The 12,401-nt window shown below is 46.9% G+C and overlaps 1 protein-coding gene across 2 annotated transcripts; it reads right to left on the minus strand.

Annotated features, from left to right (window-relative positions):
- Positions 1 to 200: 200 nt before the first annotated feature.
- Positions 201 to 10,649, minus strand: LOC117347637. Of its 2 annotated transcripts, none has more exons than XM_033918819.1 (2): positions 8,722 to 8,874; positions 201 to 1,584 (listed from the first exon to the last, which is right to left on the minus strand). In XM_033918819.1, the coding sequence occupies exons 1-2, from the start codon at positions 8,778 to 8,780 to the stop codon at positions 945 to 947; spliced, it is 699 nt and encodes a 232-aa protein (XP_033774710.1). In that variant the 5' UTR covers positions 8,781 to 8,874; the 3' UTR covers positions 201 to 944. The 2 variants fall into 2 exon arrangements, with proteins under 2 accessions (XP_033774710.1, XP_033774711.1); XM_033918820.1 differs by lacking the exon at positions 8,722 to 8,874 and adding an exon at positions 10,392 to 10,649 and having other exon boundaries at positions 202 to 1,584.
- Between the last annotated feature and the right edge of the window lie 1,752 nt (positions 10,650 to 12,401).

A 12,401-nucleotide genomic window follows, 5' to 3' on the forward strand; every position in this document is an offset into this window, starting at 1 on the left:
AGTAAACAGATTAACATCCGATGTTTACTTCAAAAGTGGATAAAAACAGAATAAAAAAGAAAATCGCTGTGAAAAATGCCTCCAATAGCAATCACAGCAATTTTCTTTTTGTATTCTGTTTTTATCCACTTTTGAAGTAAACGTAGGATGTTAATCTGTTTACTTTTACATCAAACTTCGAGACTCCTGATGCAGGCCATAAGGCCGAAACATGTACATGTCGAGTCTGTGCTGTGATATTAAGAAATAAAGGAGGGTTGTTTGCGAAACATCTAGAACTCACCAGTCTTTATTTGGACTCCTCCACTTTTGTGTCTACATATTGTGATTGTGGATTTGATTCTCCTGTTACTCCATGTCACTTAACCTTCCATTGCCCCAGGTACAAAATAAATATCTGTATATGTAAATCACTTTGATTGTAACCACAGAAAGGCAGTATATTAAGTCCCGTTCCCTTGATTCTTTAAACTGTGCCTAACTCCGGAAGCAGTTTATAGAATCATGCTAAGCTCAGATTTGTTCCGTGATGATTTTTTTTGGGCACTACATATAGAATTTGGCCCTAAATGCAAAATGTACAAACATACACAAGATTATAGAATTAGGGGGCATATGCAGAGTTGAGAAAAATTTCTGTAGACAGTCAAAAGTCAGTTCACACCTACAGTCAAGTGGGATGCTTGCCTTCGTTCTGTAAGCTCCAAGCTCCATCTACACTTATTTATTGTGGGAGGCTGGAAGTAAGATGGTTTCTGGAGCTGAGGGAGGGCAGCCTGATCTGAGCCCCCACTCTGCACAAGAACTGTAGAAGTCTAACATGAACAAACAAGGGGCCAAAGGTGCTTTGGCAATCTGACAACACCAAGCTTTATAATACCTAAACAAGACTGGCAGTTTGGTAAACAGAATCATGCAATTTGGCTGATTTGTGACTATGAAATCTATTTGCATACATGCTTTGCCATAAAAGGACATATTTTTTTACCACACTGCCAGCAAGCCTGAGTTTGATGGGGGAAGTTTACTTTTCTCTTGCAGATGTCACAGGCAGGAGACTTTTGGTTGCTTGGCTTCTGAAGAAGTGTCTTCAATTCTGCCTCGATGGTGGCATCTGCTACATGCTGCACATCAATCACCTCAATTCTATTTGGGTCCCAAACACAGTCCTCCTCTAGGCCACTAGGAACTGCTTTCATGCCACATTGTGGGGGTACCCAGGCAGTATCGTAGCCTTCTGTATGCCAAGTTTTCTGCATGGGATGGTTATCCTGGTCAATTTTCTTGACTTTGCCTACGTTCACTCTGAGTTTCAAAACAACTTTGTCACTTAGAGAGGTGTTCAGGGGGTACCGCTGGGCCTTCTTCTTATCCCTGCTAATGTAGACCCCAGGGCCCAGCATGCCCCCGCTGGACTGCTGGAATCCATTCTGTATGATCATTCTGGCAGTCTGAACTTTAGTTCCATGGTACATGGTGTATATCCTTCCAGACTGAGGCTCCTGGTTGGCGTTTAGGTGATGATTGTCATCATAATGAGCCTCCCAGCCACAGAAATCAACCGACATCATACAGAAGTCAACCCTGAAAGAAAACAAAAACACAGTATATTATGTTATATGTGATCTTACATCCCGCCAAATCCCCCAAAGCAGCATTCAAGATGGGTTACAGCAACATTACCATTTCGTAGAAATACATATATATTGCAAGTTAGGAGTCCCAATCTGATTCTAGCAGAGATTTCTGGTATAGTGGGTTACAAAGAGCATTTTCAATTCACAAAGATAGACATACAATGCAAATCAGGGTCTTCCTAAACCTTTAATCAAGATTTCTGGAAGAGCCTTTCTTTCAAATTTTTGCAAAACAGAGCATACGTACACCATAGTAGCACAAATTTATATGGGTGGTATGTTCCATACTTTTTGTAGTTAATAGTTAAGTGAGTTACACTGAATCATCTCATATCTTACACCTATCATAGATGGAAAAGATAATATCAAACGATCTGAGTTGTGATGTTCAACAGATCTGCCTAAGAGTTTAGTGACTCTGGGGAAACCGTCAGGAGTCTATACAAGTGATCCTTAAGCACAAACCCTCAGATTCTGTATACCATGCCAAGTCATATGTATTCCAAGTTTGGTTGAAGTCTCTCCATGCATTCCAGAGGAACATCATCTCAGCGAGGCCAAAAACTATGAGTTAGTTAGACACTAATAAGCGATATATATTACCAAGTTTGGTTGAAATCTCTCCATGCATTTCAGAGTTATGCTGGACCATACATAAATACCTACACACACACACAGATACATCCGATTTTATATACTGTATATAGATTGTCTCCTGTCCATTTGATTATGTATTTTTTTAATGTTCCTCCTATTTTACCTTTGTAAACCGCCTTGAAGTCTGATTAGGCGGTATAACAATTTTAATAAACTTGAATATGTGAAAAATGACAAAACTTCAAGTTTGATCAATCATGTGGAAGACTTCTGGGTCGCAATGGATTTTACCACAATACCGTAAATAAGATAGCAAAAAGTTATTCGCGGATTTCTTGGTATTCATCTTTGAACCTAACCTCTGCGGATTTGAAGGGAGAAGTGTATTTCCAAGATCCCCTGCCCTGAACTATGTTTTGAGAATTATATTGATCAGAAGATACTATTTCTGTGTCAAACAGTGTTATGTTTGGAAGAGCATCCATTGGGAAACCCCTTGTGTCCTGGATCTTGTAAATATCTTTACTATGGAAAATAAACAGAGCTCTTTGGAACCATATTCTTTTCTTTTTTTTTTATTTACCTAAAGTCAGTTTGCTATCAAGAGAGAAAAAGCTGCTCCTAGAATTCTGCACAAAAAAACACAAAACACCTGAAAATTGCACACAATATTTGGAAAATCCAGCAAAATTCTACACAGGCTATTCGTAATTCTCTTGTACAGAATCATTATGCAGTGGTGTAGCCAGAAATAAATTTAGGGGAAGGGGCAATAATTACCTTTAGAGGAGCCATAGTCTGACCAATTGCCCTCCTCCACCAGAACCATATTTAAAAAATACAAAATTACCAAAATTCCTTAGCTGTTGGGAATCTCCAAGTCCCACCAGCTGAAGAAATCGGGAACCTGTCCCAAGCCAGCTATCCAGCGCAGTGAAAAATTGTGGCAGTCAGTGGAAGCACTTTGAAGTACTGATACTGGCACAGCAAGCATGCTCAATTCTCATGGAACGGGATCCTGCCACTGAACACTGTGCTCCATATTTCTTCGGCTGGTGTGACTTGGTAATCCTTGCCAGCTACACAAATGGCGAGCCAGCTGCTGGGTAAGCTTAAAGTAAAAGTGGAAGGACATAGGCCCATGTGTGGCTATACTCCTGCTATAAGGGCCAACTCCTTCCCTAGCATTCAATGCACCTCCCTCTGCTCCCTCCCAAGCTCCCAGCAAGACTCTAGTTCTGTTTACCTCCAAGATCTCTTCCTCCTCAAGGCTGCCTCAAGGGACTATGGCACCCTCTCACCCGCAACTGATGTCTCCCTTCAATACCCCTCTCCCTGCCAGCTGTACACCTCCTCCCCTTCTTTGCAATAGGAAGGGAGGGAGGCCAAGCTGCTGAGCCATTGTTGCTGCCTTTGCAGAATTCCCTCTGGAGTAAAAGCTCCATCCACAGAGAGGTCTGGTCAAGCCTGTTCAGCAAATGCTTAATTCCCTAGTCTACTATTACATCTGATCAACCAGAAATCTAAAAAAAATCCTAAATGCAGTCATGCCTCAGTACCCTGAATATTCCTTTACACTGAAGAATAATCCGGGCCAATCACTGGATACACTGAGCCTGAGGCCCTAGTCATATAGGGCCAGGTTCAATAAATGGTGCTTATCACTATTCTATAACAGTCACTCTAGGCCAGTGGTCTCAAACTCAAACCCTTTGCAGGGCCACATTTTGGATTTGTAGGTTCTTGGGAGAGCCTCAGAAAAAATAGTTAATGTCTTATTAAAGAAATGACAATTTGGCTAAGTCTTAATAATAATATTGTAATTTATAGCTAAAGAGATATATGATCAAGACACTTTTATTTTACTTTTGTGATTATGATAAACATACCGAGGGCCTCAAAATAGTACCTGGCGGGCCGCGAGTTTGAGACTACTACTCTAGGCTAAGCACCCTTTAAAGCACAGGTGTCAAACTCAAGGCCGCGGTCTGAATTCGGCCCGCCTGGCCATTTATGCGGCCTGCAGTGTGATGCGGCATTTTCATTGTCACCCCCCAGTGTTATCTTCTGGCTGGCTCCCTCTTCCTCACTGTCGCAGTGTGCACAAAGCTGTGGATGGCGCATCCTGCGCCTGAACTGGAAGCCTCTCAGACATCGCAACTTCATAGGGAATGGTTCCAGATGAGGCACGGGACGTGCGAGGAGCAACCACCGCCTGCGGCTTTGAGCACACTGTGGCAGTGAAGAGGAGGGAGCCAGCCAGAAGATAACACCTTGGGGGGGCCACAATAAAAACGGTGCATCGCACTGCAGGCCACATAAAATGGCCAGGCAGGTGCCGGCCAGAAGGTAAGACACCCGCCAGAGGCAGGCACCTAGTTGAGACACAGCATGGAGGGAGGGAGACAACAAAGGTAGTTGAGGCACAGCATGGAGGGAGGGAGACAAGAAAGGTAGGGGGAGATGATTTTATTTTCAATTTAGTGATTGAATTGTGTCAGTTTTGAGAATTTACATCTGCTGTCTATATTTTGCACTGCTCAGGAAGAAATGTACTTGTTTCTTTTTCTCTGGGGTTGTACTGCATGTAGAGTCTTGAATCTTAGGGACTCCTTTGTATATATTAGTACTTTTAGTCCCCAAATTTGCATAGGGGTTATCTGTGTTTTGGTAGGAATGAATGTTGAGAAGCATACAGTATGCTTTGTGTAGTTTAATTTTGTGGTTAACCATTATGTGTTGTTAATAAGATTATATCATGTGTGTATATATGAAAAAAATGAATAGAAAAAATGGTGTTACAATTAGTACTATTAAGGGGTGGGGGTCTGGGTTGGAGATTGGTTCTGGCCTATGACTTAGCCTGTGTTTTGGATTTCGGCCCCTTAATGTGATTGAGTTTGACACCCCTGCTTTAAAGAATAGTGTGAGTGTCAATTTTTGCATCCATGTTTGGGCACCAGAATGTACACCTGCTGAAACTAGGTGTAATTCTAAGAGGAAGATTCTCAAATTTTCGCGGTAAAATCTGACGGACTGCTGTTGCATTTACTACTGTAACAATTTCAAATACCCAAGTCATTCTTAAAACTGCACATGCAAATGAGAGTTGCGGAGGGTCGCTAAATTTGCATGTTCTCATCGCTGGTGACACCAATTGGCATATGCACATAATAAATACACACACACACACAAAAAAAAAAACAAATTGAAGACTGGCAGGGGGGATGCCCATTCCCTCCCGCCGCCGAAATCAAGCAATCGCCACTCCCCTACGGCAGTGAGAGAGATGACTCTCCTGCCTCCAAGCAACTCCCCACCCCCCCCCCAACACTCCTTTGGCAGTGGGAGAGATGCCCATTCCCTCCTGCTGCCGCTGTGCCTCCGATGATCCTAAGGCTCCGATTGGCCCAGGATGCTTAAGGTGTGTAAGACAATCAGAACCCTAGCACTTTCCCGGATGCACTGGGGAGAGGCTTAAGACTCTGGCCAAGACGCCTAAGCAACCTGGGCCAATGAGAGCCTCAGGCCTCTTCCCAGTGCATCTGGGGAGGGGCCTAGGGCTCTGATTGCCCTACACACCTAAGGCCCCTCCCATAGGAGGGGCCTTAAGCAACCTGGGCCAATCAGAGCCTTAGGCCTCTCCCCGGCATGCCCCAGGAAGGCCCACCATTTTGAAGAGGCTGGCCAGAGGGAATAGGCATTCCTCTGACCAGCCTTCATAAACAAGGTAAGTGGGGGCAGGGGGTCATCAGAGGCATGGGGGAGGTCGTCAGGGGTACAATGGCACGGTGGGATGGAGTGAACATCTCTTCCACTGCCAGGAGGTGTCGGGAGTGTTGCCTGGTGGTGGGAGGGAGTGGGCATCTCTCCCGCTGCCAGGGGATGGGGGGTGTCAGGGGTAGAGAGCTGCACGGGAACGGGGACGACGGGAATCCCGCGGGACCCGCGGGCATCCCGCGGGTTCCCCCTTTGGGTCACGGGGATCCCGTGGGGACGCCCCCTAGGGTCGCGGGGATCCCGTGGGGACGCCCCCTAGGGTCGCGGGGATCCCGTGGGGACGCCTCCGAGGGTCCCGGGGTTCCTGCGGGGCTGGATGTACTCAGTCGCGCGGCTCTTCTCCCTACCTTCTCTGCTTGCAGCACAGAGCCGAACGGAAGTCTTCCCGACGTCAGCGCTGACGTCGGAGGGGAGGGAGGGCTTAAACAAAGCCCTCCCTCCTTCCGACGTCAGCGCTGACGTCGGGAAGACTTCCGTTTGGCTCTGTGCTGCAGGCAGTGCAGGTAAGGAGGAGAGTAGCCTCGCGGTTCGAGTGGCTACCAAGGGAGGGGGCGGTCCGCCCCGCCACACCCCGCCCCGGTTGCAGCACAGCCGGCCAGGTCCCCTTACTTTTGTGGCACTTCCCCGACCGACCGACAACAGCCCCGATCCGACAATCCTCCCTGCCCTGTAGCCGCGAATCTAAATTATCTTCTTACAGCAGCTGTAATAAGGTAATTTAGATTCGCAGTTAAGGGCAGGGAGGTTTGTCGGACCGGGGCTGTTGTCAGTCGGTCGGGGAAGTGCCACAAAAGTAAGGGGACCTGGCCGGCTGTGCTGCACCCGGGGCGGTAGAGAAGGAGTGGGGAGAAGGACGCTGAAAGGCCATGGGGAAGACGGGAGGGGAGGGGGGGAAGGACTCTGAAAGCACTTGAAGACAGAGGAGGGAGAAGGACGCTGAAAGCACATGGGGAATACAAAGGGGTGGAGAAGGACGCTGAAAGGCCATGGGAAGGGCGGGCGGGCGGGCGGGCGGGGGGGGAGGACTCTGAAAGCACTTGTGGAAGACAGAGGGGGGAGAAGGATGCTGAAAGCACATGGGGAAGACAAAGGGGTGGAGAAGGACGCTGAAAGGACATGGGGAAGACCGGGGGGGGGGGTGGAGAAGGACGCTGAAAGGCCATGGGGAAGACAGAGAGGGAGAAGGACGCTGAAAGGACATGGGGAAGCAGAGGGGGGAGAAGGACACTGAAAGCACATGTGGAAGACAGAGGGGGGAGAAGGACGCTGACAGGACATGGGGAAGATGGGGGGAGAAGGACGCTGAAAGGAAATGGGGAAGAGAGAGTAGGGAGAAGACGCTGGCAGGGAAGAAGACAAATGCCAGACTATGGGAGGAGCGGAGAGAAGAAGATGGGTGCCAGACCAATTTGGAAGGGGGAAGAAAGGGAGAGGCACAGTAACAGAGCAAATGGAAGATGCAGAAGGAAGAGAGACAGTGGATGGAAGGAATTGAATGAGAACATGAGGAAAGCAGAAACCAGGCAACAAAGGTAGGAAAAGAATTATATTTCTTTTTTTTTATTTTGCTTCAGGATAAAGTAGTATATTAGTTGTGTTGATAAAAATTTATAAACATTAGAGGCTCTGGTAGAAACCCATTTGCAAAGTATGTATTCTTCCCAATTCATATTTTCAAATTAATAAAGTCTTTTTGCTTATTTGTAAATGGGTTTCTACCAGAGCCTTTAATTCAGTAGCATAATTAAATGAAATAACTATTTCTGAAGTTTATAGGGACGGGTGGGGACGGTGGGGATTCCTCGCGGGGACGGGTGGGGACGGAGGGGATTCCTCGCGGGGACGGGTGGGGACGGAGGGAATCCTCACGGGGACGGGTGGGGACGGGTGGGATTCCTCACGGGGACGGGTGGGGACGGGTGGGACTTTGGCGGGGACGGGTGGGATTTCTGTCCCCGCGCAACTCTCTAGTCAGGGGTTGTTGGATGGCGGCGGGAGTGGGCATCTCTCCCGCTGCTGGGATGTGTGTGTGTGTGTGGTTGCTTGGCAGTGGCAAAATTTTCCGGCAGGTCAGAGATGTCAAGCCTTACTTTCCTGTCAATGCTTGAGCCAATCAGGACTCAGTCGCTGACCAGAAAGTAAGGCTACGACATCTCAGACCTGTCAGAAAATTTTGCTCACAAATGTAGGACAGCGAGGTTAGAGAATTGCCCAGGGTGTTTCTTTAAATATTAATGATCTCATCGTAATACATTTGCATGGCAGAGTCGGAGACTGCTAGGAAGCTTGGAAAAGAGCACCATAAGCTGTTTTGATAATCCACCAATAAAATACGTTAAAGTTTTGAGAATCTTCCGCTAAGTGCCTAATTTGGGTGCACATCCCTGGTATTCTATAACACTGTGTGCACATTTTCTGCATGCTCATGCCTCACCGATGCCTTTTCCATTGTGTGCTAAGGGATTTGGGCAATTATAGAATAGCACAGAGTCAGATGTGTGTGTGAATTCTAATTGCTGCCAATTAACACCAATAATTGATTTTTAGTGCCCAATTGCCATTAATTGGCTCATTAACCAATTAAATTGTGCCTGCATCTAAGAATCACATCCAAATTTTGGTTTGCAAATTTGAGCAACCAGGGGATAGGGAGTAATTTTATGTGATCAAAAACGGCAAAAATGGCCTCCTATGAAATGCAGCCTACCATAAAATTATTCCCCTTGCCAAAGGTGCCGGAACGAGGGGGGGGGGCACAGGAGCCATGGCCTCCCCCAAATTGCTGGTGGCAACTGGGCCAATGGTGAATCTACACAGGCGGCACTCCTTGGAGCAGCATCTTCCTGCCGGCCAGCATATCTGATAGTCGGTTCTCTCTGCCGCAAACCATTCCCCGCCATCGACTTCTCTCCCTCCCCCCCCCGCCCCGCATGTCTACTTTATATGTCTCTCAAATGTTTTCAGGAGGAGGAACCAATTCTCAGCGCCGCCCTACTGCCAGCATCTTCTGTTCACTGCCCGCCCCGCTTAGCCACTGCCCGCTTGTCGTTTTCATCTCTCTTGGTGCTAACCGTCCATCTTCCATCTCTTTCCTCTCATTTCCCTTCCCTCCCCCAGAGGCCTGGCATCTTTCCTTTATTTTATCTCCATCCCCACAGCTGCAGCGATGGACCCTACCATCCCCATATCCACCATCTCTCAACTACCCTTTCATCCAGCATCTCTCCCTCTTTTCCCACTACCCCAGGGTCTACCATCTCTCCCTTTCTCTTCCCAACTCCACTCCTATCCAGTATCTCTATCCCATCCAAACCATCCCTTGTGTCCAACTTCTCTCCCTTTCTGTTCATTCCCCTCCCTCCATCCTATTGTCCACCATCTCTCTCCCTCTTCTCTGTTTTTAGACCCATTATTTCTTCCCCTCCCCACCCCTCAGTCCGTCATATGCATGTCGCCCTCCGTGTACTTATACATCGGGGGCCCCCAAAGGCCTGCATGTTTCCCCTTTCTTTCTAGTGTCCTCCGGCTTTCCGGTCTCACCTTCAAACCTAATTACGGCAGCCTGCAGAGGATCACCGGTGCTGTAGTGATCCTAGCAGGCTGCTTGGTTTCCGCAGCACATTCCCTCTGCCGCGGTCCCGCTCCTCCTCTGACGTACGTGCTGCAGAGGTTGATGGCAGCCTGCTAGGATCGCTACAGCACCGGCGATCCTCTGTAGGCTGCCGTAATTAGCATTGAAGTGAGACCGGGAAGCCAGAGGATGCTAGAAAGAAGGGGGAAAACATGCCTTCAAGGGGGTCCCCTAAATCTGCGGAGCTGAGGGTACCCAGCACTGATGCCTATGCCGCACTTCCCAACTGACCCTCCCTTTCTGGCAGGCCAAATATAATTACACTGTGGGCCAGATTTGGCCCGCAGGCCTGAGTTTTGACACCCCTGGCTTAGAGGGAACACAGCCCTTGCCATTAAACAAAGCAGGAAACAGAAACAGTTAAAATGGTAATAAATAAAAAAAAATGCAGCTCTTCCAAACAACTCCCTCCACTCTTTAGCTTTCTGGAAAGTACTTCCTTTTACTGTAGCTAATTTGGGTGGCTCCTCCCTCCCTCTCTTCTCCTTCCTTTCCTTGTGAATTTCTTCTAGAAAAGCTTTATCAAGACCCCCGATTTATACCAAGACCGCAAATGCTTTAGAATCCAGCTTGTTCAGTTCAGATTCCGAAGGCAGCCGAAACGCACGGGGTGAATTCATCAGATTTTGGATACGCACAAGAAGACGCCCCAGAAGTGAGAACTGCTCCACGTTACGTGCGGTTTTGAAACAAACCTCAGTTACAAACATTTCTCTCCTACAGATAAGGGTACATTTTAAACTTACCTTCAGTACAGCTCTACCTGCCTCTCACTCCCCGATTCAATCGAGCCAGCTATGAACTCTACTTTCGCTTTCGGTTCTAGCGAAAACTAATAAATTTTCCCGGCAGACAATCGAAATCTTGGCACCTCTCCAACTAAACTCTCCTGTTTAAGGCAATGGTATACTCCATGGAGTGGTGGTGGGCGGAAGCTGCTTTCGCGGGGGCGGGGCCGCCGCCTCTCTCCTCCCCTGCGTACTTATTTAGAAGTTCGCCTGCTGCTGGCGCTGCCTCGGCTCCCTTCTTAGGTCGCTTGGGGAACATTTAAAGGAAGGGGGGGGGGAATGTCTGGACAGAACTGACAGACTTATATAAAAATAGCTTTACTCAATCAGACCAATGGTCCATCAATCCCAGTTGCCCGTGCTCACGGTGGCCAATCCAGGTCACTAGTACCTTGCCAAAACCCAAGGTGTAGCAATATTCCATGCTACCAATACAGGGCAAACAGTGGCTTCCCCCATGTCTTTCTCAATAACAGACTATGGACTTTTCCTTCAGGAACTTGTCCAAACCTTTCTTAAAACCAGGTTTGGTCATTAAAATGCAACAGATTATACTTATAATAGTGTCAGCACTCCTTTCATAACCAGCAGGGCTGGGACAAGGGAATTCGGTGCTCTAGAGATAAATTGTGCACCCTCTATTAACTTTTAGGTCTATTGGGCACCTCAAACCATCATAAAAGCCAATACCGCCTTTATATTAGAGCTAGGCAGTGTACAACATAGTAACATAGTAAATGACTGCAGATAAAGACCTAAATCATGGGTTCTTAACCTGGGATCCATAGATGGGTTTCAGGGAGTCTGTGAGGGTCAGATAAAAATTAACATTTATATTCACTATACAGCTTGAACTGTAGATTTTTCTTGCAGATAATGAGAGAGTAGAAGTAGTAGTAGTAATGGTAGTAGAAAACATAATACGGTAGTCGTAGATCTGTTTTAATTTGCACAAGAGGATTATATTTCACTAGTCTTATAGCCCATTACATTAACGGGTGCTAGAATATATGTGTGTGTCTGTCTTTATTTCTTTCTTTCTCTCTCTCCTTAGCCGCTTTCTGTATTTCTGTCTTTCTTTTTCCTTGGCTGTCCACAACCACCCCTTGCCTGCTCCCCCTGTCCATTCTCCCTTCCTTTTACCTACCCTGTCCTGCAGTAGGCCTCCCTTCCTTCCCTCCCACCCTGTCCATCAGCACCTTTTCCCCTGTCTATCAGCACCTCTTTCCTGCTCCCCCTTTTCAGCAGTAAGCCTCCCTTCCATATATTTTTTGTTCAAGATGGCATCCAATCAGGATGTCATCTACATTACTCATATTATTTATTGTTCTGTTTGGGTTCTGTTTGGATTGTTTACTAATTATTTTCTAATTTGTTTTATTTTTAAGTTTTTCATTTTTTTATTAGTACAATTTTTAATATATCTAATGATCTAAGAAAATATCATTAATGATTTTGGCCATTTGAATACTACCGTGAGAGACAGTTAGAGGGGCATAATCGAAAGGGACGTCTAAGTCCGTTTATGTCCATTTCGCAAGTCATCCAAAGTCAAAAAGAGCCTAAGTCCCATTTTCGAAAGAGACGTCCAACGTCCTTTGACTTTCGAAAATCGTTCAATTATACGTCCTGAAGATCTGATTGTCCAAGCCACTAAAACGTCGATCTTTAAAGCACATTTTCGTCCAACTGTCCGTCCAAGTCCAAAACGTGTAGAACAAGCCCTGTTGGACGTGGGAGGGGCCTGCAAATTGATGGACAGAACACCCAGACAGGGCACCTAGATAGTGGGGTACCTTGCAGGGCACTGCTGTGAACTTCACAAACAGGGTGTCATGTCTTCTCCTCACTACAGCTCCCTTATAGGTGACAGTGAGCCCCCCAAACCACTCCAGAATCCCCTAGACCCACGTATCTACCACCCCAATAGCCCTTATGGCTGCAGGAGCCACTTATAGGCCAGTCAAA

This window comes from Geotrypetes seraphini, chromosome 13 (assembly GCF_902459505.1).
Source record: "Geotrypetes seraphini chromosome 13, aGeoSer1.1, whole genome shotgun sequence".
Taxonomy (NCBI): Eukaryota; Metazoa; Chordata; class Amphibia; order Gymnophiona; family Dermophiidae; genus Geotrypetes; species Geotrypetes seraphini.